Raw genomic sequence first — 22,988 nt, forward strand, 5'->3', positions numbered from 1 at the left:
TTTTCTCAGTTTGTAGAGCTGACACCGAGGTGTAAATTTATTTAGTCTAGAATGTTATGTAATATGTTCTGTTGTGGATATGAGGCCTAGTGCAAATTAGTCAACATCGGAGGAAACTAGTCTCCGACATCAATCAAGCAGTAGTTGACCCTAGACCAAAGCTTACAATAAAATGTAGGTGGTTTGTTCTATTGGATATTTTCATTAGGTGAATGGTGATGCTCATGTGCAGTCAATTGTCAGTCCACGGTGATCATTGGCACTAGTTAAAAGCAGGCTTGTGACCATAAAACTGGTTTCTATCTATGTATCAAAGCAATTCATTCAAATAGTTTGTACAAAGCCTAAATGTATCCACTCCAGAGCAATTTTTTTAGGTGTACGTGTGACAGTTTTGAGCACTTCTTAGATTAAAATAAACAAATTACATAATTAAAGCATTTTGGAGCTATCTAATTTCTATCAATGCCACAAATAAACAATTTTTTTTTAAACGAGACTCGGTGACAAGTAGAAACATTTTTATTACATTCTAAACAGTACACAGAATATACTGTATAAGTGATCATTCATTGGATGAATTCTTTTTGACAATAGGTAATTTTGCTCATTATACATTCACTCTATATTCATTTACGTTGTCGATTATGGCATCATTACTCTGTAAGAAATTTTTAAAAATTATAAGATAGGGTATTATAATCATAAATAGAGAAATAACTTTTATTCAGTATCCTCTGAAAAAAAACAATTTTTGAAATGATTCAATATATGAGAAGAAAGATTTTGTTTAGAGGTGTAATTTCTTAATTATTTGGAAGGAATAGGGGAAAAGTTCACAATAATATAATGCCACAAATAAAATTTCTCTTTTATTTGTAAGGTGGTCTCAATTAAAATTAACTTTTGACGACTGCTAGATAGCCAAGGCGGTTAAGGCCACGACCGACTGCTCTCGGAGACCCCGGCAAGAAACTGCACGACTTCGTCGGGATGCGGTCTTTCCACACCCCAACAAAGTCGTGCCGTTTCTTGCCGGGGTTCTGCTTCTCGGCACCGGGTTGCTGCCATTGCGGGTCTGGTTTAATGTCGTAGAAAGCATTTAGCTTCCACTTTATGTGAAGAGAAACTTGTGATTGGACCAACGAAGACAAGAAAGTCACAACTTCTTTAAAGCAGGTTTCTGTGAAGATAAAAGTATTTAAATATTTGATTTGTAGTGTAAATGGCATTGAAAATGAATAGATATGTTTTCATTGCTCCAAATTTGCAAATGATCCACGAAGTGGCATCCTAGGTATACGAAATGCATTTGCACGGAGCTCCGGAGATGCCCCGTGCGTAGTTAATCCTCGGCTTCTCGGAAAGGCATTTCATTTAGAATTTCAACGTAGCACGTCGAAAGACCACAAACATAAAATTGGAATTAGATTTGCAATTTAAAAAAGAATATTATGACTCGTGCCAGTGATGCCGAATGCCGAGGCAGTAAAGGCTTTATTATGGGGACCAATTTTAGTCCAGGTTGGACCCCAGGGAATTTTTTTTGAGTGGTGTGACCTAGATACATGGAACATGTCCCTCTTAACACCCAGGTATCTCTATTATGGTCGTAGCCAAGTTCACAATGGGTACGACCAAACTAGGCCTTGAGGCCTATAGGGTAGGAAAAGTAAAGAAGAGAAATAAAATAGGCTGTGGGTATAGATTATGTTTAATTTTTTTTCGATGGATGGTCATCCATCCAAGAAAAATTAGAATCTAGGTCTGGTAGAATCCATTCAGAGAAATCATTATTCGTTAAAGTCAAGTTTAGATATTTGCACAAACATTTACCTCGGTGTATAAGGATTACAAATTACTGCACCACTATCTCGAACTTAGGAAATGCAGAACACTGCAGCGCTTTCTTAAATTTGTATATGTTTATGCTAGAAAACAGGAAACAATTCAAAACATGATTATTGACGAAATTCCGAAAATTATAGAAAAGAATGTTAAATTACTTACTCGAAGTCGTACGTATCAACGATTTTTTCATTAAAAACTATTTTTTTATTCTCTGCACAACTGGAAAACCAACATTCCAATTCGGTGAAGAGGATCAAAAAATCTTCTGTTGCGGGTTCACACTGATAGAACCTTATATCTGTTGGAAAAATCCGATTAATTCCATTAAAAATTTCCAAAAAACTAGCCTAAAGAATCCGGATTCACCTTCTTTAAAGATCAATTTGAGCAGCAAAGAATAAAAATTTTGATGACTGGCATAAAAACGCCGAATGGAATTGGTGAAACGTAAAACGTTGAGGAAAAAGTGCCTCATGAAGAGGCAATCTGGACTTTTCCAATCGATGAAACAATCGTGAAGTCTTATAACATTGTGTACGTTAACACACCTTTCGATAAAACCTGCTATGATCCCCCTTTTCAGATGCTTTTGTTCGAGATGGTTCCTGGTAATCATTGTCATGGATCTCGAACAGTACTTCTGAAGATGAGCCATCCATTGGTAGAACTGCTGTTCGAGGATGTAGATGCTCTTGATGAAGCTATTGTAATGAAGAAATTCTTTGTCTTCTCTTTCGTACTGAAAGTGTTTTTTGAATTTAAAAAAAATGCCAGTTTAATCAATAAAATCCATTCTGTGTTCAACAAAACATGTGCCATAAATAGAGAAATCAAAGATATAAATGTTCCAACTCGCCTCTTGCATACTTTTCAACGGGCATTACACACGTTTTTAACATACTCTTACCTGCCCATTGAATTCAAGAGCTGTCTCACCCAAAAATCAGTCAAGACCGGGAAAAAGTATTTTTAAATTAAAGATTGAAATAAAACGATTTCGATTTAGAGCCATTTTGTTCGGGCCTGAAATTGACGCTAAATCGAAGTACCTCAAACAATAATTATACTCTTTTCATAAGTATTCGTTAGTGGTTTACGAGGGTTACACTATATTGATGATGGTTATAGTTTTTCCTGTCCTGACTATAGAAAAGTTTATCTTAACTTTGGACCATTGAACACTAATTAGTAATTCGTAATAAAATATAGTCCGAAGGTAGGGGTATCGTGTTACACCCTTAATTATCCTTAAAGGCTGCTTTGGCTTTGGCAATAGCCCAGAGTTATGCTGAACTGAAATATGGTTTCTGATGGCACGTGAAACCCCACGATGAGCCTTTTACGTCCATAGAGGGGGCAAACGAGAAACTTGCTCCCTAGGAACCGAGTAAAAAATTCCACAAATTATAATCGTAAAATTTGTCGAGCACGTAACCTTATACCCTCGACCATGGGACGCTTTGTCTGTCCCATGGTACCGTATACCATAATCTACTTGTGAAAAAAACCCAAAAAATTTATTAATGTAATTATTTGTCGCCATGCTTTGCCTCCCTGGAAGATTTTCTGCAGACATCCACGCTACGAGGAATAGGGCCCTGTATGTCCCGATAAACCCACCCATAATTTTTAAGCACCATGCTGGAGCCATGTTTTTATATTAATAACGTGTTCTATGGTCGTCGTGAGACATTACTTTCAAGATTTATCCGAAATTCATGAAAACTTTTGTATATTTACCTGAGTTCCGATTACATTTTCTATGGAATTCATATCGAATCCTGAAAGAAATGTATTAAAATAATTACAATTCACATAACACGATGGTAAACATTATGTAAAAGTGTGTGACGTGTTGTTTTTACATGCAAAAATTTCAAAATAACGTACAAACATTTATTTCGCGTAGAATTTATAGGAAATGTACGAAAACTAATACAGCAAGTCTTTGCTTACGATGTTCGGAGAATTACAATTATAATTTTCTAATTTCAAATACTGTTGACTCTCGATATAACGTATTAATTGACTGACTCGTCAGTAGAGTTGCCAAGGCCTTGTATTTCGACTGGCATCGATCCTTGGATCAAGCAAATTTGATCCATTTCTTCCGAAATCCGTTATATCCGGGTTTGTAAAATCGACAGTCAACAATAGCCTATATTTTTACGTCGCCTACATTAGTACTGTACTTAAGTTACGTAGCGTATTAGTACCGTAGTTAGTGTATATTTCGTTAAACCCCATTTATTTAAGCCCTACAGGTAATACTTTATCGATAGAACGATTTACCTTCAACAAGATAAGACTTCAATCCGAAGCAATAGCACTTATTTAAATAACAGAAATCGCACTTCTCCGTGACGGCGAAGGAACATTCGCACTTCCCGTGTTTCCGGCACACGGGAGTGACTTTCATTTTGACACACGAAACGAAAAATTCGGCACACGACGTGCAAGTCCAATTTTCGTACTTGTTGGTATGCGCTATATTATCGCATATCACGCACGTGTTTACTACAGAAAAAGTAAATGTAAATTAATAATTGTTTTAGTATTTCGTGAAATATTTTACACAAATAACGAAATGAAACACTTACGAGATTTCCCTTTTCGAGTTTTTCCATATTCTGGAAGCTTCACAGACATTTTCGGTTCTGTCGAAATTAGTAACCAATGTTAATAGCCTTTATGTTTATTTGTAGGTGTCTGTATAGCTTTAAACCTACACACTACATACAAAATAGATTCTATCTGTAATTAAAACCTTCTAACCTTATTTTTATCCTCACTTACGTATAATTAATGCTTTATAGTATTAGGTCGACGTCCCTTTAGCTGTAGACAATAAAGCTTTATGTAACACTAAACATTCCTCGCTTATAGGTAAGAATAATTAAGGATAACACTATAAACAATATAATTAAGTATTTATTAAAATATAAATTGTAATTTACTAACCCGAATAATAATAGGCCGGTCAGCAGTCATTAAAAATAGCCAGCGAATGATGAAGCAGTTTAGATTTTGTGTGATTAAGAATGATGCCGAAAATTTGTTTACCAAAAATTATAAAAAGAAAAACAATCTTTTACGTAGTTTTGTGTTTTTGTGAAAATATTTTTACCGTTTATTTCAGAAAATTCAAAAATGCCGTCAAATAACGGTCGTTTCGAACCCAAATTGTTGTCACCAAGTGACTTAAGCCGGTCTTTTTAGAATTTTCCTTTGTTAAAGGGACTTTTTTGAGGAAATTCTCGTAAATTTTGGCAACATTTTCTCACTAAGTTTCCAAAAAATCGATTTTTAATGTTGTTTTTTTTAAAATAATCTACTCGTTAATTTGGTTTGTCATTAGATCCACGTGTCACTTCGACTTCCGTTCTATAAATATCGCTACTTAACGGTGTTTTTTAATAATAAATAATTGTAAAAAAGATTTTTTGGAGCATTTATAACAAATCTCTTGGATATTTTCTCACGAAACTAAGCAATTAAGGTGTTAAAACACCCAAAAAGTCACCCGAGAAGCTAGAAGATCGGAAAATTAGCCTCGAATAATGGTGATTTTTTACAAGTTTTAACACTCTGAACGAGTTTTTTTACCTCTTTAATCGTCTAAAGCAGCCATTTAAACTATATTATTAATTAATTTTCTATTAAATTCAGTAAATTTCCATTAGAAAGCGATCTAAACATTGCAAATATCTGTCGATAGCATTAATTAATAGGTCAAGTTCGCGTTGGACGACGCCCAATATAGAAATCAATGGCATTGAGACAGTACTGTCTGTCTGTACGGAGGTAATAAAACTTGACAGACGTTTTAGACAAATTTTTTCTGTTAAATTTTATATATATTTTATATTATGTAATGCAGGAACAAAGAAATTACTTGACTTCCAAAATTGAAAAAAAACATATCAAAAGTATGATAAATAATATTAAAATGAGCATATTATATTAATTTATGAGCGAAATAATAATTAATTTTTTAAAAAGAAGTGAAAAAAACGTCGTCACAATTAAGAAATTTGAAAAAAATCACGTAACTTCCGGTCCACCGGAAGTTCGTGTATAGTCGATTGGGGTTTCCGGCTTTCCATTTCTGGTCTCGATTTTTATCTATCTAACACCGTTCTCGAGATTAACGAAGAACGTACGGACAGACACCCGAACGACAGTAGTAATGTATAAGTCTGCAATCTGAAAATTGCAACGAAAAAGTATAAAATTGGAATCCGATTTTGGTGACTTTTTTGAAAGGAAGAATTAGAGATTACTTTTTTTTAGATAAGGGAGGAGAAATTGGCGCGTATGTCGCTCCTGACCTCACATAAAGGGTGTGGTGATCGACTGTTGTTGTCCTCGTCCTCCTTGCTGGACAACACCACAAAATACGCGACCTTGAGGAACAGACTGTGGGAAAGTTTTGTACCAAAAAACTCTACCGGTCACAATTGCACTTCACTTTACGATAAAAGACAGAATTATCTCACGTGTTATCGCTCCCGTAATTACTTGTTAAACTCTAAAAAGTCACATTTCTTATCATAAAATCCACAAAAATCAATCTTAAGTATGAAGTTTTTCTTGTATTGCAAAAGGAAATTTTCTAGTCGACCCGAAACTTGGGTGAAATTTCTCGGATAAAAACACTTTGAGAGGATTTTTGTGTTAATTTTATGGTTAAAATTAAACTTTTTAGTTATCGATTTGGTTCAAAGTGAAGGTTCGAACCTACGAATTGGTATAAACAAGTCGTGGGTTCGGTCCTGCATTAAATAACCATTACACGAATCCACAAATTAAATCCACGAAATAACCACCAAACGATAAATTCGTTATAATTAAAATCAAAGTTCAGGGTCGAACCCACGACCCGATGTCGATCGGGTGGTGGGTTCGACCGCGAACTTTGGATGCGCGTGTTTTAGTTATAACGAATTTATTGTTTCACGATATTGATATACGTGACATTACCCGCACATTTTTATGCGATTCACAGTTTGTGTCATAGACGAGACTTTCCGAAAATTAGGTCCATAATCCTATTAACGTTGCGTATAATTTAACAATGGCTGCTTATAGTTGCTAGGTGTTAAATCATTAATTTTATGCAAAAACAAGACGCATTTGATACAGATAGATAAAAACATCAATCCTTTACGATTAGCCTCCTTTCAAGGAGACATTCTCTAGGGAGTGGCACCCTCGACTATTAAAACCAGTCCGTATCGTACGATACCGGATTGAATCCAAGGTTGACGCAAGGTGGCCAACCGGGAATGCCAATTCCCATATGAATCTTGGGTGTATAAAAGCCGGCCCAACCTTCCAGAAGGCACATTCAGCTCCGAACAGTTGAAAGCAAATCTCAAGTACCATCATGAAGTCTATGGTAAGTCATATTGCAAGCCCAGAAGTAACGTAGATTACGAAGCGGGGAATGTTTCCTAAAACCTAATTTTTGTCCGGTAGATCGCCGTCCTCCTCCTGGCCCTCGTTGCCACCTCCATGGCTGGATATCTGGGACTCGGATACGGAGGTCTCTACGGTGCCTATGGTGGCTACGGTGCCTTCGGAGCCGGAGTACCAGTAGGACGTGCCGTCGCCTACAGCAGCAGCATCCGTCACCCAGGCTTTGGTCTCGGTCTCGGTGGATATGGCTACGGTTTGGGTCTCGGAGCTTATGGCTACGGAGGATATGGTCTCGGAGCCTACGGACACGGACTCGGCTACGGTCTCGGTTTCGGAAAATTCCACTAAATAATTAAGGTAATTATAGATTTATAATTCTGCATCTAAATTTATGGGAAATTAAGCTCCAAGTTCTTACATTATTACCATTTTTTGCCTCCAGGAAGAAGAATGATACGAACAAATGATCTCTTAGCGAAACATCGAAGAAACAATTTTGGCGTTTGTAAATAACCAAGTCTTGTACAGACGAAGATTGGATGAGATTTATAAAAAAACAAAATTATATTTAAATAAAAATTTATGATTTATTTATCTAAAAATTGTCTTTTGATTTTTTGTGAACGTCCATAGTTTTAACGCGCAATCTTTATTGCATAAATTACAAATTTAATATTTAAAAAAATGCAGCGAGTTGAGTAACTTTCCAGGCAAAAAAGTTTAATTTACGTATTGCGCAGTCCGTTGAAAATGCTAATAACCAGTAAAATCTTCGTGGAGTCCAATCCTACTCGAGATACCACACGTGAACTTCCCTGTATCTCTCAACCTATCGACCTTTAACCACCAAAATTGAATAGTATCGATGTCCCTAATATACAAACCTCCCTGCCAAATTTCAGAAATTTTCCACCAAAGGCCAGGGAGTTATTCAGCCTGAAAATAAATGAACAAAACTGTGTCCACCATAAACGTACACGCTAAGCTCCGTACATACAGGAAAAAAACCCAATCTTTTTGCATTTCTCGACGTTTCGAGGACCCTTTGTAATTTCTAACGTGAAATCTTTGCATAGGGGAATTTGTAAGGAATCATTTGATTACTTCTAAAAAAGATATGCCGAAGAAATTCATGGACCCGTTCAATCTTAACAGATGCGATCTGTCGCGGTGCTTGTATAGAAAGAAGTTCGCATTCTTTCTGATCGACTTCTATTGGCTAATGAACTCACGTGATACAAGCGCGCCATGTTTCTTTGGCAGTCCTTACTTCTGCTATACGATAATAGCTTTTTGGATACATTGTAGCCATTATTATTAATGTAGTCATGATTATCTTTGAAGAAAGCAATTATAATGTACTGTACAGTACTTCGGGTGCATTATAATTGTATGTCACATGCCGTGCGCTAGTGTACACGAAACAGCCGTTATTCTTCAGTAGTTATTTTAAAATAATAATAAAGGCTTGTTACTGTTATTAACAAATTTGCCCGTCATTAGTCTAAATTGAAGAATGCTAACCTCTCACTATACAGGACCATTAGAGGTCGCTATTCTGACCAGGCAATACGCTATCGCCGTCTATTGTTCTCCTCGATAAACGAAAATTGACACTACAAAATAAATAAATAAATAAATAAAAGGCAATTTCACACTAATTTTATTTATTTCTCACCATAAAATACTCTATTAAAACTAATAAATTTTATTATTATTATTATTATTATAAATATGAAAAATAACCTTACAACACGAATTACAATAAAAATGAATAACAAACATCACTTTAATTGTTCGAGTTATTGCTTATTTGGTAACAACTAAATTGTTTGTTCTTATTTTTATTATATAACAAAACAGATAAAATATACTGCTGATTAAATAATTAAAGTGGGGCACCGGCACATCTTAAGCGTCGCGGTGCCCAAAATTCGGACGGCCTGACCCGAAACGAGGTCGGCTGTTAGGCCTATAGGTGTTAAGCGGGAACGATATCTCGACTCGTACTACCCTGCCCATAATAAATTATGGGCAGTGTAAAACAGATACGAACCCACATCCTTCATAATAGTAGGCATACAGTGTAGTGTGATATCGAGATTTTAATTGATATATTGCACTCCGAATAAAATCTGGTAAAAACAAATTGCAATCCATAAATATTATTTAAATTTCTCACGTTATCGATCCACCGAAACCACGCAAAGAAAATATTCAAATTATGCCATACGCCATAAATCGTTCCGTGACGATACAACTGTCCAGTGTTTAGTTTTTCGTATCGTTTACACATAATTAATTATATATTGTTGCGTACATATATTCAACTTGTTATGCAGTGAAGTCGCTATGCAAATTTGTCTTTCCGTAGCTCCGTATTTAAATATTTCGAATGGTCAACCGATAGCCTTTGTATAATACCATTATCCTCCACGGGCAGGTGCTCTACTTACTCGCCTGTATCTATGGTAATAAATTCGCGAACCGGATGGAGAATATCGAACGGGCTTCGAGGGTGCTCTTGTGGATTTAGGTCTTCTCTGCAAATAAAAAGATTATTTTAATTAATATTTGTATTGTAAATGAGAGAAATCATTAACGAATAAATGAAATTCTTATAATGAAGGGTTCTTAAAAGCTGTAGTTAATGATCCTCTTTTAGGAACTGGAAAATCACGCCATTATCGTAAAGGAGCCGTCCATAAATTACGTAAGGTATTTTGGGGTGGGTGGGGGTCAAGGATTTCTTACTCAGAGGTAGGAGGGTATTACATCTCGTCTTACGTAATAATATTATTTTTTATTTTTTGATCTCGTCGAGTGGTGGAGTTTTGAATTTGGCTTTAATTTGGCGGTTTCTATTAAGAACGTGTGGTGGTTTGTCTCTCTCTTTTTTTTATTAGAATAAGTGCACCACCCCATGGGTGTATAACACTAAGAATACATAAACCAAAATACACTATACAAAATAAACATAAAATTAGTATTTAGCTTTTAGTGAAAACTAAATTAGAAATTATAACTAGTAAAAATTGATTTTATTGCTATTGCAATTGGGGTTTAATAGAGCTTTTAAGACAGAATGAGAATCACTGTAAATGTTGATAGAGAGAGGTTTGTTTGGTAGCGAAGTGGCTCACTAAGCAGCTCGGTAGACGGCATCTTCTTCAGCTCGATAGATGGAGGTATATTTTGGGCAAAATATGTTAGTTTGGAGGAAGATACAGATACTTGAGCCGACGCGAAGGGGGCTTTTGGACCCATCTGGGTAGATATTAATGTCTGCACGATTATCCACGGAGGAAGCGGATGACACCAAATGTACCTTGGAAATAACCTTGTTTACGGAGTGAGGATCAGAGATAGGGTAATTACGTACGAACAGCCGTAGATAGGAGTAGCGACCGTCGTCGAGCCTCGATGTTGGTAGTTCTGGTGTAGTAGTTTAGAACCTTTTCTACAATACACAGTGGCAAAGGAAGGAGCCCCGCTAGTATCAGAGAAGCATTAGTAGAAACAGTTCCGCAGCAGTTTGAAATCCAGATGGCAAACTGTCTTTGAAGAGAGAGTAATTTACTGGCTACTGAAATTTTTGCTAGTTACACGACCCCAGCTAGAAGCCGCGTAAAGTTTCATCGGTTGTATTGCCCCATTATATAGTTTTATAAGCTTTATGATTTATTCCCCGGGTGCACCTAGCACATTTTAGTAGCGTGTACTGTACTTTATTTTCTTGGCCTTAGCCAAGGTGTAACCGATATGGCAACAGAATGTGCTTTCTCTCCATTCTTTCTTGTTTTATTTTGTATGACGTTTCTGTTTACACGTGCACTAGTTAGTCGATCCGTCAATGTTTTTTGCGTCCTTTTGTGAAAATTAAAATTAATATAAAAATGAATATTATGACGTTGGTTAATGATAATAATAAAAAGATTGTTAATAATTAAAAAATAAAGTTCTTAAAATAAATTGTTCATTCGAATTTTTTATATTTTTAAATTTGTTCGCATAAAGTCTTTTATAAATAATGGTATATATTAATTAACTAATTAATATCTATATATTTTGGACCTAAGGTTTTTAGGGTTTCATAAAAAAAGTTTTTTTGTTAAAATCTTTCTATAAAATCGTGCCTAAATATTACGTAAGATAGGGAAGGGAAGGGGAGGGGAGATCAAAGGAAATATTACGGTTTCTTACACAGGGGTGGGTGGGGGTCTAGAATGGCCGAAATCGCCCTTACGTAATTTATGGACTACTCCAAATGTAATTTCCAATGTCGAGAGATTGTGACCTCTGGCTGGTAGTGTTAAGTTCCGACTTAGGTAATTTAGTTTTTACCTAGAACCTCGAGCTTTTAAGGGGCAGCTGGCACACCTGTTGATCTTTGGTTTCGGCCCAATACTTTAAATCCAATACTAGGACCCTAGATCGTAGGCAATATCAAGTTTAATGCGATACGGGCTTTACAATATATAAATTTATACATTTTTTCAAGCTTTCGACCATTGAAAATATAAAAGTTTGAGTAATTTTTAGTTTTATTCTCGTAATTTTTTTTCTGTAGAAGGTCAGCGCAGCGAGTAGACTTTCTCTAGTGAAATTAGTTGTAACGGGCGCGGGCAAGGTGGGATCACGCTTATAAATATTAAATAGGGCGTAACATTAACAAAATTGGGTTCGGCATAATTTGAGAGTGACATAACCTGTATCGTAATACTACATTTATTGTCAATTAGCAATAACGTAATTAAAGTAGTAGCACCACACCTGAATGAAGGTATCTTCTATGGATCGGGTTTAATATATATAATAATATAATAAAAGGATGTTTTAATTGTATGACTGTCAAAATAGGGAAAAGAAGAAACTTTAATTAATATTGAACTGATATTATAAGAGTTTTGTAAGTTAAATTGTAATTTTGTCTTATATACACGAGCGCTACCTCCGAATTAATAAACCTAACATTTTTTTTTTTTAATATTTAAATTTAGCGCTTAGCTCGTTGCTGTATTACAGCTGTACTTATATACAATATAAGTAAAGCCGATTGATGGGCATTTCTATATTTGAGAAGTGTGTATTCGCGCATATACTCGACCTTCAACGCTGTTTACACAGAGATTTATAGTTTAAATGCAACTAAACTTGGTACCGCGACATTTTAAGACACGCAAAAAATATTTCCATACGAAACCTAGTACCAAAACTTACCACCACGACACTTTTGACGCTGCAAGCAACAAACATTTCATTTGTACAAAACACTCGCGCTATACAGAGACCTTAGCGATTCGCGGAATACTGCCCATTCTGAAAATGTAAAACCCGAAGGTGTTGAACGGTAGTCTGTAATTGATTCTCCGAGATGCAGTATAATCCTGTCTTTCCAGACTGTCAATTTTCATGTCCTCGATAAACCACACTTACCGAGTGCCCGTACAATCAGAAATCACACGAAAAATCTGAGCATTCACCTAAAGAAACACGTGCCACCACTAACACCAATACGAAATGATAGTAATTTCTCAAATCCACGAAACTCGAGTAACGTTTTGATTTACTCTTAATTATTAGGACCTATCAATTGGGATTTATTACTGTATTTATTCAGTTATATTATGAAAATTATCTTGTACTTTTATCACAGATATAGGAATTTTGGTTAATGTTACCTATGGTTCCAAAATGGCGGCTTCGTCTCTGATTCCAGCAAACAGAAGAAAGGAAACAGTGGGAATGCACGTTCTAACCTAACCTAACCTATTCTAATAATTTTGTTGGTAATAATTACGGTAATTTATTAGAATAGGTTAGGTTAGGTTAGAACGTGCATTTCCACTGTTTCCTTTCTTCTGTTTGCTGGAATCAGAGACGAGCCGCCATTTTGGAACCATAGGTAACATTAACCGGAATTTACTATACTTCTTAATTTACGAAATCCACAGAATTTTAAAGATTTATAAAGCTATCGTATTCTCTAAATCCTTACAATTCCCTCAAATTCAGATACTTATAACTCTATTATGAAGACCCGAAGACCCATCATCTTGATTTCTCTCTGTTTGTTGAAACTATACCCCATTGACTTTAAAATGACCTTTGTCATAAAATTTATTCCTTCGTCGTCAAAGATTAATTAGTGTCCTTTTAAGTTTTACTGTATTTGGAATCCAAAATAAAAATTACCTCGGAGGATCAGTTGTCTGCGTGTTGCAACTTCAAAAAATGTTTTTGAAAATAATTTAAAATATACGTTTGAGGTCTTTGTAATGTCTGAAGTGTTAAAAACATTGAAAATTTTTACATGAAATAGGAATTTATTAGGGCAAACGGTTATGGCACCCCCTGCTTCGAGTTTAATTTTAGTTTAGAATTATATATAACTTATAAATTATTTTAAAATTATAAAATAAAGTCATTGTTCCTCACCTTTACTTGCGCTTTAAATTATTATCAAAATCTATAGCCGGGTAATTAAATTTATAAGGAAGTAAGTAGTAAAGAGGAAAGTACTAGAATAAAGAAATTTGTCATGAAATTTAATATTTTTACCCATAATATATGAGAGAAATTTGAAATCTTAACACGTATTTCATTAAATTAATGAGTTAATATTTTCTGAAATGATCGTAATTAAGAAAATTTTCATTAGTTGCAGTGCACGGAATATGTTAATAAATTAGTGCGTATTAGCATTAAATTACAAAAAAAATCACGTGAAAAAACATAAATTTTATTAATATTATCACACAAAAGGCACACGACACAACAAAAACAAAGGCCAACACCACGTTAAACGAGACTATTAAGGATTAGTAATGGAAGTGCTTGGAGTTTTTGGCAAACGAAATGCTGTATTTAAATAATAAACAATTATATTTTGTACTATCGAATGTCGTACTAAGAGAGCACGAGAAATTATATTAAAGAAGTAAAACGCTTAATAAAATAGTCCAAAACGTTAACTTAGTAGAAGAGGAAGGTAAACTATCCTCTGCTACAGCATCGGCAATGGGTTCTTCGATGGTGGATGACAGCAACCTCTCCGTGACGTCGAGAAAGGTGTTGTTATCCACCGCATCGTATTCGTAATCGTCTCCACTACTGTTTATATCATTTACCGTTTCTGATTCGTCAATAGAAGAAGAAGAGGAGGAATCTGTGACAGTCGAAGGATCGAAGATCAAGTGCCACGTGTGAGCCGTCATTACCTCTGCTTTCGAAATCTCGTAAAGGGTCACGTTGATAATTGTCACCGAATTGTCGTTTACAGTAAATCTTACTTCCGTGGGTCGGTAACCTTCACGACTTACCTGAAAATTATCAAAAAAAATATAATTTTTAAGGTTTCGAGTGAAGAGTACATTCTGGTGTTTTGCACTTTCAATGAGCAATGCAAGGAATTCATTGGCATTCGAGGCAAACATTCGGGGTCTTTTTTCATCAGTTTCCTTATCCACCGAGGGATTCCAAAGGAATAATTTCAAAGAAAGAAGTGTCGCGGATTGTAATTGTTGCACGAATAAATGGTTCGCGAGTCTTGTATCGCTCATTGCAGTGTGGAGTAAGATCGAGTTATGGCATCAAAAGCACAAAATAAGTGAAAAATGTACAAAGTGGCCCATTTGCATTTCGACTTACTTCTAAAACGTAGCTTCCAGGTAATAATATTCTCCAAAATTCTCCTCTCTTCGTTGTATGAAAACTTATACTACGACCTTTAATTTGTAAGTTTGCTTTAGGTATTGGGTTTTTGTCGATATCATAAATTATCCCTTTAACTCCTGAAATTTGATAGATTGTCACCATAATCGTATACTAAATGACACGTTAATGGATACCTCCCGATAATATATTTCATACCTCTATGAACTTCACCGAGGAATTTTAATAAAGCACGTTTGTTGGCACTCCAGTAACTATTTAATCTTTGTCTGTAAGGATATTTGCAACACGATATTTCTAGTGTTATCTCCATACATCCACCCCAAACGTAATTAAAATCTTGCATTCCACCTGCAAATATCAACAAATAAATTGTAAATTTCTTACGAAATTTCTATTGTTTATAGAATCACAAGTTTCTGCGAATGGGTCCGTATGGTTCCATTAGTTTGAGGTTTTTCTACAAATATAATTTATAATAATTTATTCTAATGGAATTTCGAAAATCCGTACCTGTTAATGGGTACCACGCAGCACCGTTAGTTGTGCCATTAGGAAATCCAGGGGTACCATCTCTACACGCGACACCCAAATGCATATCTTTATGGTTAAGAGAGTAAATGAGAGCCAAATGTCGAAACACATCATCGTCGGGTGTGGGAGACGAGTGGCTGTAGAACGTGAATTTAGTTTGAACTGAAATAAACACCATAAAAATTAGAAAAAACACAATAAGTAGTTATAATTAGTGTTAAATTTTATGATTTACTCACTAGAATTAGGAAGATTGTCGTATGGGTAACTAGCAACTAAGGCACCACCGTGGATATTTCCAGAGAGTACGAAATTGTTTTCTTCGATCCATCGTTTGACAACCATGGTTTCCGGTTGCATTTTTTTGTTATTGGTTTTAAAAATGTCAGGAAAATTTCGATTTAAATCATAACCTCTCGCATTATATCTAAGGAAAAAATACGCATTATTAAGACATAGACAAAGAGTCTATGGTAAGGAACGTCAGACATACCTTCCTTGTCCGGATGAGCATTCACCTTCATTAGATAATTCAAATCCATCGGGGTTCATAGAAGGCATTATGTGGATCATAGAATTGTCTAGCAAAGCAGATACGTATTTATCGTTGGGGTAATTATTCACTAAGTATTCGATTAGGTGTAACATCATCTCCCTTCCTACCGCCTAAAGAATTCGAGTAAATCAAGATTGTTGCGTAATTTCGTGTTAAAAATAAGTCGTTATGGGCAAAAAACATGGCAAATTACCTCATTTCCGTGCATATTGGCTACATATTTTACATTAGGAATGAGTAAAGGACGTTCCACGTTGCAGTATTTGGAAATGCACATCACCCACAACTCTCTTCCTGAAAGTACGAAATTTTAATTTAATATTCACAATTCTATAACGTAAGGTTGAGAAAATGTTATAGAAATGATCAAATTAACGGGTTTAATTTCAATTTTGCACGTTCTTGGATTTGCTCCTCTACTTGAATGGCAATTTGAAGAACACACAAACGATTTTTCTTCTGTTGCAACCTATCTTGTGGATCGTGTGTGGGTCGGGTTACCCAACATCGAGGATCGAAAGGCCCTTTTCGCGAACGTGTGGGCATAACTAACATCCCACTACATAAATATCTACGGGAACGGTCTCAACTTCCCGTATCGAGTCGGCAATTGCACGCAACGCAAAATCACGAGTGGCAATCCATCTTACAAGAGGAAGTAAGGATGATTTACTCGAAGGATCACATTTCTCATCTCCTTAACATTCGCCTCGCAGCTCCTTTCGAGAAAAAGGAGACATTCGGGATGCCACTCCTTTCCTCGAAAGGATTGCAATCAATTATGTAAGAGTGCCACCAACACGGGCGTGCCACCTATCTCAAGATAATTATAAAATTAATTAGAAATTCGAAAGGATTACAAGAAATGGAATTTTATCGTCCTCGTTTACTCTTTAATTCAATTGTTATCCATTTCACAAGCAGCGGGCATTGTTTTTAAGCCTTTCAGCGAAATTCGTTAGCATAAAACTCAAGAAAATGATCGAAATCGAGCAAAATATCGCTAAAGTACGCCATAAATTCGTGAAATTTCTCAATAGATTTTCACGAGAAAGCAGATATAAATGTCAAAAGCAAGGTTTGACGTTTCTCAATACGAAATAACTTGTTTACTTCAATAGGGAAACGTCAATAACGATTCCATTAAACACAGGATATTTAGTATCCTGACTAGTTTCGGGGGGCGTGCACACGTTACGCCTTCACTTCCGGTTCCTTCTCTACTAGTTTGGTAAACTTTGAACCTATCAACAAACAAACGAACGTAACAACACACTTTCATCATCTACAAATACCCGAATATGATCTTGGAGTGAAGGTCGCGTGGTTACGTTCGAACGTATTTTTGTAATTTTATGTGTTTAGGAAATTCCATTCTTTAATTTCGTTTTTAGTACACAAAGAGGATCCGTTTGTGTAGCGAACACATTAAAAAGTACCCATAAATTTCTTTGATCCACGCTGGGAAAGTGTCCTTCTTATTTGCATGTTTGGACGTTTGAATGAATTTAGAAATTGGTGTTTTGTGTGCGAACGGACGAATGACACTTTTTAGACAAAATATGTACTTTTTTTTACACGTCAAACGTTGGTTTTTACAAGTAAAACCCGCTTTTTGGATGCGAAAAATAAACTTTTACATCTTTAAAAAATAGATTAATAATAAAAATACCTTGAACAGACTTTCCAATTGTGTAAAGTCGAGCAATTTTTGGATGTTTCCTTACGGTTCCTTGTAAGAACGACGTCATTTTGACGTAATTATGGTAAGTAAATTGTAATTGCCCGTATACTAGAATCTTCAACGTAAGTAATAATATTAATGTACTGAAACCGAGCTTCATTTTAAGTGATGATCTTCTGGAAAAAATACAATAAAATAATTTTAAAAATATCAGCGTAAAATTCCAAAGAAATTAATCCAAGAAATGCTAAATTTTTCAATTTAAATCCAATTAATTAACTATACGAAAAATTAATCATTAAAAACCGATAAAAATTACTTTCAAAACATCTTTTTTTATATGTATAAATTGTATTTACGTGTTAAACGTGTATTTAAAAATCAGGTCGAGGGCTATTTAACGTGTTCATCTTGATAATTAAATCACATTTCCTGATTATTTTACAGACATATTTTATATATTTTTAATAATAATAATTTAGATTTAATTTCATAAAAATATTTTTATTAATTTTTACATCTTTATTTCTATTAATTAATTTAAAAATAGTATTTCTTTTTACTTAATTTAAAACCTAAAAAACAGCTTGCTTGTGATTATCTATCATCCAGAAACACCGCACTTATGATATCTATCGTCTAAAATATCGCACTCATGATCAACTAACACCTAAAAAGTCGCATTTATGTGTATCCAGGGTTCAAAAATAACATCGTTGACCACTTATTATCCGAAAAGACTACACGTGACTTCACCACGATCTAAAATAACCGGATAAAGAAAGCGTGCTACCACCGCATAAAAGCATATTTGTGACTACTTATCATCTAAAAAAATCAACAATTACAATTAATTATCGCTTTACGTAATGAAAAAACATACCAAAACCCTTATTTACATGCAGAAATTCTCACGAAACGTCATCCGTGTGTACAATGTCCATAATGACAAGAAATCGACTGACCATTATTACAAAGGAAGTAGCTTACAGGAAAAAGGAAATGATCAACCTTTAAGCCAATTACTTGTAAAAATATTCTTAAATTTTCATTTCTTTATCACATTTTTAGGATAAAAGTAACTTTAATTACGTGTTTCCAGGGAATCTCAACGTAGTACTGTGACGTCTTCTTAATTGATAAGGGCGTGTGTACCTTAAATTACCTTACACGAAGGGGATTTCAAATTTCTAAAAAAATCTCTAAAGTGTTTTTTTTTTCTGTTTTTACTAAACTTTATCTACCTGTTACGCAAATTAAAAGGGAGTTTTTACTTAATTTAATTCAAAATTTCAATTAAAAATCAGCAATAACCGGAAACTTAACCCGAATTTCTAAAATGTTTTTGGTTAAATTAACTTACACAAATTTATTATTATTATTATTTTAAGCGCTTTTAGAATTTATTTTCGCATCTACTTGATTATTTTAAAGGATTTTTGGAGATTTTTCTATCTTTTAATACAGGATTTATCAAAGATTATCACTTGAAAACTCTAAAAAATCAGAAAAAATGGATGTAAAAATATATAAAAATTAATATATATATAATTTTGGAGGTTTAAAAATATTTTCTATCTTAATTTAGCCACCGGTGACACTCGAAAAAGACCGAGTTTTTAGTCGATAATCAGTCAAAAACAGCCATTTTAAGTAAGAAATACACAGCGGTGAGCGAGAATACCGAGAAGAAACGGCCTATAAGAGATTGTCACGAAATTTACTGACATCCTTACGTAAATATTCGTAATTCCCCTAAAATTTTTAATATATTAAAAGGCAAAAAATTATGTTTCATAAGAAGAAAATTAGGGGAATTCACCTTACACATCCGTTTCATTTTCTGCATCGTAATTGTTCTATTCTTGCCCTCCGACTTCTTCCTTAGTTTTAAGTATGGCTTTTCTTTTTAGATGCGAAAAATCAAAAGACAGTGTACTTTAATGACCTTACGAGTAACATTTCTGCTTACTTGTCAGTTAAAAAAAGGCATTTTTTCATCGGTTAGTAGTCTGTCTAAAAATACAAGACCTCTGTCTACCAGTTAACCATTGATTAATGCATCTAAAAACACCAAATACCAGACTGAACATTGGCAAATTAGTATCTAAAAATGCCAAATATTGCCTAAAACACCGCTTTCTTTGACTAAATAACCCGTAAAAACAGCAAATATCATACTAATCCTTGGCTAAATAGCATCTAAGATGGAACATTTGATTAACTATTGCCTAAAAAACGGTAGTTTTTGAATAATTAGCATCTAAATACGTCAAATATTTGACTAATCATCGCGTTAAAACTGTATTCTTGGACTAAATTACCGTCTAAAAAATCTGAAAAACAACCAAAAACAGCCAATTATTGTCAATTTATATTCCAAAAATTAAAATTCAAAGGTTTATTACGTAATAAATAATTTAAATTATTTATAACTTGACACGGACTTTCCACAATATAATAAACAATTAACAAGGAAAATAAATAATTATATTAAAAATAGCTCAAGGATGTACGGACGAACCTCCGAACGGCGGACAGTGATGGCAATCTAAAAAAAAATGTCCGTCGTTTGCGGGTTATTTCATACGTTTGTAAATTTCGTGGATAAACGGCCGCCGTTTACAGGTTTCCGTTGTTGGCGAGGTGGCCGTTATTCGAGGTTCGACCTTAGTAATGTTTTTATTAATAATAAATACTGCAATACCGTAAGTACAGCGTACGTATTAATTTTGTTTTTAGTGTTTTTAGATATTAATTTAACGTTGGCTCGTGTTTAAAAAAATTAAATTATTATACAGGATATATAGTTTAATATACGGGAAATTAGCCTATTTAGGCAATGTTTATTTTTATTACCGCGGATCTCTACTGTTGTAGTAGCCATTGACACGAACTCTATCTAAAAAATTCGATTTTTTCCCGATAAATTACCTAACGAACTGACAAACCTATCAAAAAAGTTCGTTAATTCAAATTGTGACCTTGGGAATTACTCTCGAGGTCATTTATTTACGCGCCAAAAAGTAACTGACGAAACAAAACAACGGATTTTTTACTTGTTAATTACGAACATCGAAAGAAAAATCCCAATTTTCGACGTTATTTCGAGCAAAAAAATGATTTTTTAGATGTTTATTCCGCCGCAAAACGTAATTTTTAGACGTTTATGCGGGAAAAAAAAGGCTTCTTGGATGGTCCTGTGTCAAAATGAATGGCGAAAACGGAGTTTCAGCCGTTAATCGATGCGCCAAAGTGTAATTTTTATATGAGAAAAAGGCATTACGGATGCTCCAGAGGTGTTAATTTATGCCAAAATATCCCGCTTTTACACGTTAATTAACGCCAAAAGGTAATTTTTAGATATTAATTATGCACCGGAAGTGTTTATACATACCGAAATGTAACTTTTAGACGTTAATTACTCGTCGCGAAGTGATTTTTTTTGCAAGAAAATTGAATTTTCTTATGCGAATTGCGGGCGAAAGGGCCAAAAAAATGGAATTAATTGACGATAAAATAGCCCAAAAATTAATTTTTGCCTGTTAATTACGTGTCGAGAAGTAATTGACACAGAAAAACTTTTTGGCCATTGCGAATTACGCGCCAAAATTTAATTTTTAAGTGTTACTTTTCACGCCGCACCGCTAATTACGCACCCGAAGCTAATTTAAACCAGGAATGAGGGTTTCTTAGATGTTAATTGATACCAAAATTAATTGTTTATACATTGATCTCGTGTCAGAGGTGATTTTTTAGATGTCAATTAGGAGCTAGACTAAGCGACACGTGGTTTTTCTTCACACTTGGCACGCGAGATGGCACAAGATTTAGGGCATGCACTCGTGTTACCTAAACACTGACGTCACAAAGAGGATACACAATTCGAATTACGTAATGATTTCAAATGCGTTCTATTTGAATTGAAGTTTCCGTCGTCCTTCAAAAATAATCGATGACGATTGTAGAAATCAATAAAATCGGGCAATAAATTATGGAAAATATTCGAAATTTTCCACGATTTCTTACGGTAATTCTACACTTTCCAGCCCAAGTATCGCGTTGTAAGTGAATGTAAATTCTAGATTTACACACCGATTGCTACACTATAAGATTTTTTTGATGATTTCACTTCATGTGCCCTCATTAATTAGTCGGAAACTCGGTTTTTTGGGAGGAAATTAAATGATTGTACCACATAAAAACTGCGTACAGCGGTGTATAAATTCCGAATTTTTTTGAAATTTCCTGCATTATACCCGAATTTTTCTTGTCGCTTGTATTAAAAATTAAATTCTTTAAGAGGAACCATCAAAAAATTCACGTATTTTTACACGTATAAGCGGATATATGGCATATTTAATTTTTTTTCATGCCCGCATCCATTAGTATAAATTAATCATGTAACGTCGCTTTAACATATTTGTGTTCACGGCCAGAGGATGAGGAAATCGTGCAAGCTGTCACGTGACTTAAATCATGCCTAACAAACTTCATAAATTGGGTAAAATTTGGCAAGGCCCACTCGAACTATGACGTAGAATTTAACGAGTCGCGGTCGTAAACGTGTAGCGAAGTAGACACTTAAATGGCTACTTACGCACAAATTTGGCAGGAAAAAAAAATAGGGCCGGCCCTTCTTACGAAGAAAAACAAATCGAAAATTAAATATAAAAAACTCACCTGTACAAAATTTAATTCGAAATATTTATAAATTAGTACAGGTAGCGCTTAGAAACGATGCGCTACTCGTTACTTCGACTGTACAACAACAGAGGAGAGCGCGTGTGTGGTGTTTTTGCACGCTCTATTAACCAATAGCATGCCGGTCACGTGACTTACCTGTTATAATTCAAATCGACACCGAAATTTCGGTTATTCTCCTTTCCCTTTGTTACGAGCAGCTGTATCGAGCGAGGATCCTCAAGAACTGAAAAAACCAGGATATCCTATCTCTGACGTATAGGTGAATCGAATAGGGGCCTTTCCCTTATCACAGGTGAATGACTGGATAATGGGCAGGTTTTTTAGGAATTTAAAGGTCAAAAAAACTTAATACAAATGTCATTTGTTCAAAATATCCCAAAATTCAAACTGACATTGACCTATTTTCATCCAGTTTTCGAACCGACTGGTTCTTAACCTACATAATTTACTCGGTTTTTCATGTAGAAAGTCATCTCGGAGTCGATTAAAATCCTAAAAACACAATAAAAACACTAAAATCTAAGAAATTATTAAGAGTTTTAGAGGTTCTTATAGAATTAA

General features: G+C 34.7%; 3 protein-coding genes across 9 annotated transcripts; 1 reads left to right on the top strand and 2 right to left on the bottom strand.

The window, feature by feature from the left end:
- Positions 1 to 1,829: 1,829 nt before the first annotated feature.
- LOC136988094 (uncharacterized) lies at positions 1,830 to 4,505 on the bottom strand. The gene is made up of 6 exons (XM_067285898.1): positions 4,452 to 4,505; positions 4,144 to 4,368; positions 3,592 to 3,632; positions 2,218 to 2,590; positions 2,011 to 2,149; positions 1,830 to 1,931 (listed from the first exon to the last, which is right to left on the bottom strand). Exons 1-6 carry the CDS (start codon positions 4,498 to 4,500, stop codon positions 1,859 to 1,861), a joined length of 900 nt encoding a protein of 299 aa, XP_067141999.1. The 5' UTR covers positions 4,501 to 4,505; the 3' UTR covers positions 1,830 to 1,858.
- A 2,654-nt stretch (positions 4,506 to 7,159) lies between these two features.
- LOC136988050 (glycine-rich protein-like) lies at positions 7,160 to 7,874 on the top strand. Its single transcript, XM_067285838.1, has 3 exons — positions 7,160 to 7,252; positions 7,333 to 7,629; positions 7,715 to 7,874. Exons 1-2 carry the CDS (start codon positions 7,241 to 7,243, stop codon positions 7,618 to 7,620), a joined length of 300 nt encoding a protein of 99 aa, XP_067141939.1. The 5' UTR covers positions 7,160 to 7,240; the 3' UTR covers positions 7,621 to 7,629; positions 7,715 to 7,874.
- A 1,196-nt stretch (positions 7,875 to 9,070) lies between these two features.
- Positions 9,071 to 22,664, bottom strand: LOC136988037 (carboxypeptidase D-like). Of its 7 annotated transcripts, none has more exons than XM_067285824.1 (10): positions 22,404 to 22,530; positions 17,709 to 17,896; positions 16,230 to 16,330; positions 15,974 to 16,146; positions 15,720 to 15,907; positions 15,460 to 15,642; positions 15,145 to 15,297; positions 14,923 to 15,065; positions 14,493 to 14,594; positions 9,071 to 9,815 (listed from the first exon to the last, which is right to left on the bottom strand). In XM_067285824.1, the coding sequence occupies exons 2-10, from the start codon at positions 17,878 to 17,880 to the stop codon at positions 9,699 to 9,701; spliced, it is 1,332 nt and encodes a 443-aa protein (XP_067141925.1). In that variant the 5' UTR covers positions 17,881 to 17,896; positions 22,404 to 22,530; the 3' UTR covers positions 9,071 to 9,698. The 7 variants fall into 7 exon arrangements, with proteins under 7 accessions (XP_067141925.1, XP_067141923.1, XP_067141921.1 ...); XM_067285822.1 differs by having other exon boundaries at positions 14,403 to 14,594; XM_067285820.1 differs by lacking the exons at positions 9,071 to 9,815; positions 22,404 to 22,530 and adding an exon at positions 22,563 to 22,664 and having other exon boundaries at positions 13,994 to 14,594.
- Between the last annotated feature and the right edge of the window lie 324 nt (positions 22,665 to 22,988).

Source organism: Centruroides vittatus, unplaced genomic scaffold (genome assembly GCF_030686945.1).
Source record: "Centruroides vittatus isolate TY-2023 unplaced genomic scaffold, ASM3068694v2 scaffold_3046, whole genome shotgun sequence".
Classification (NCBI taxonomy): Eukaryota; Metazoa; Arthropoda; class Arachnida; order Scorpiones; family Buthidae; genus Centruroides; species Centruroides vittatus.

Bases quoted from the DNA above. Each gene is read 5' to 3' on its own strand.
- LOC136988094 (XM_067285898.1), bottom strand. From the start codon at position 4,500: ATGTCTGTGAAGCTTCCAGAATATGGAAAAACTCGAAAAGGGAAATCT. The intron at 4,369-4,451 runs GTAAGTGTTTCA...CTTTTTCTGTAG, and splicing joins AACTCGAAAAGGGAAATCTC to TAAACACGTGCGTGATATGC. The intron at 1,932-2,010 runs GTAAGTAATTTA...CCTGTTTTCTAG, and splicing joins GTTGATACGTACGACTTCGA to CATAAACATATACAAATTTA.
- LOC136988037 (XM_067285820.1), bottom strand. From the start codon at position 17,880: ATGAAGCTCGGTTTCAGTACATTAATATTATTACTTACGTTGAAGATT. The intron at 15,908-15,973 runs GTATGTCTGACG...TTTTTTCCTTAG, and splicing joins TGCTCATCCGGACAAGGAAG to ATATAATGCGAGAGGTTATG. The intron at 14,595-14,922 runs GTAAGTCGAAAT...GATAATTTTCAG, and splicing joins CTGGAAGCTACGTTTTAGAA to GTAAGTCGTGAAGGTTACCG.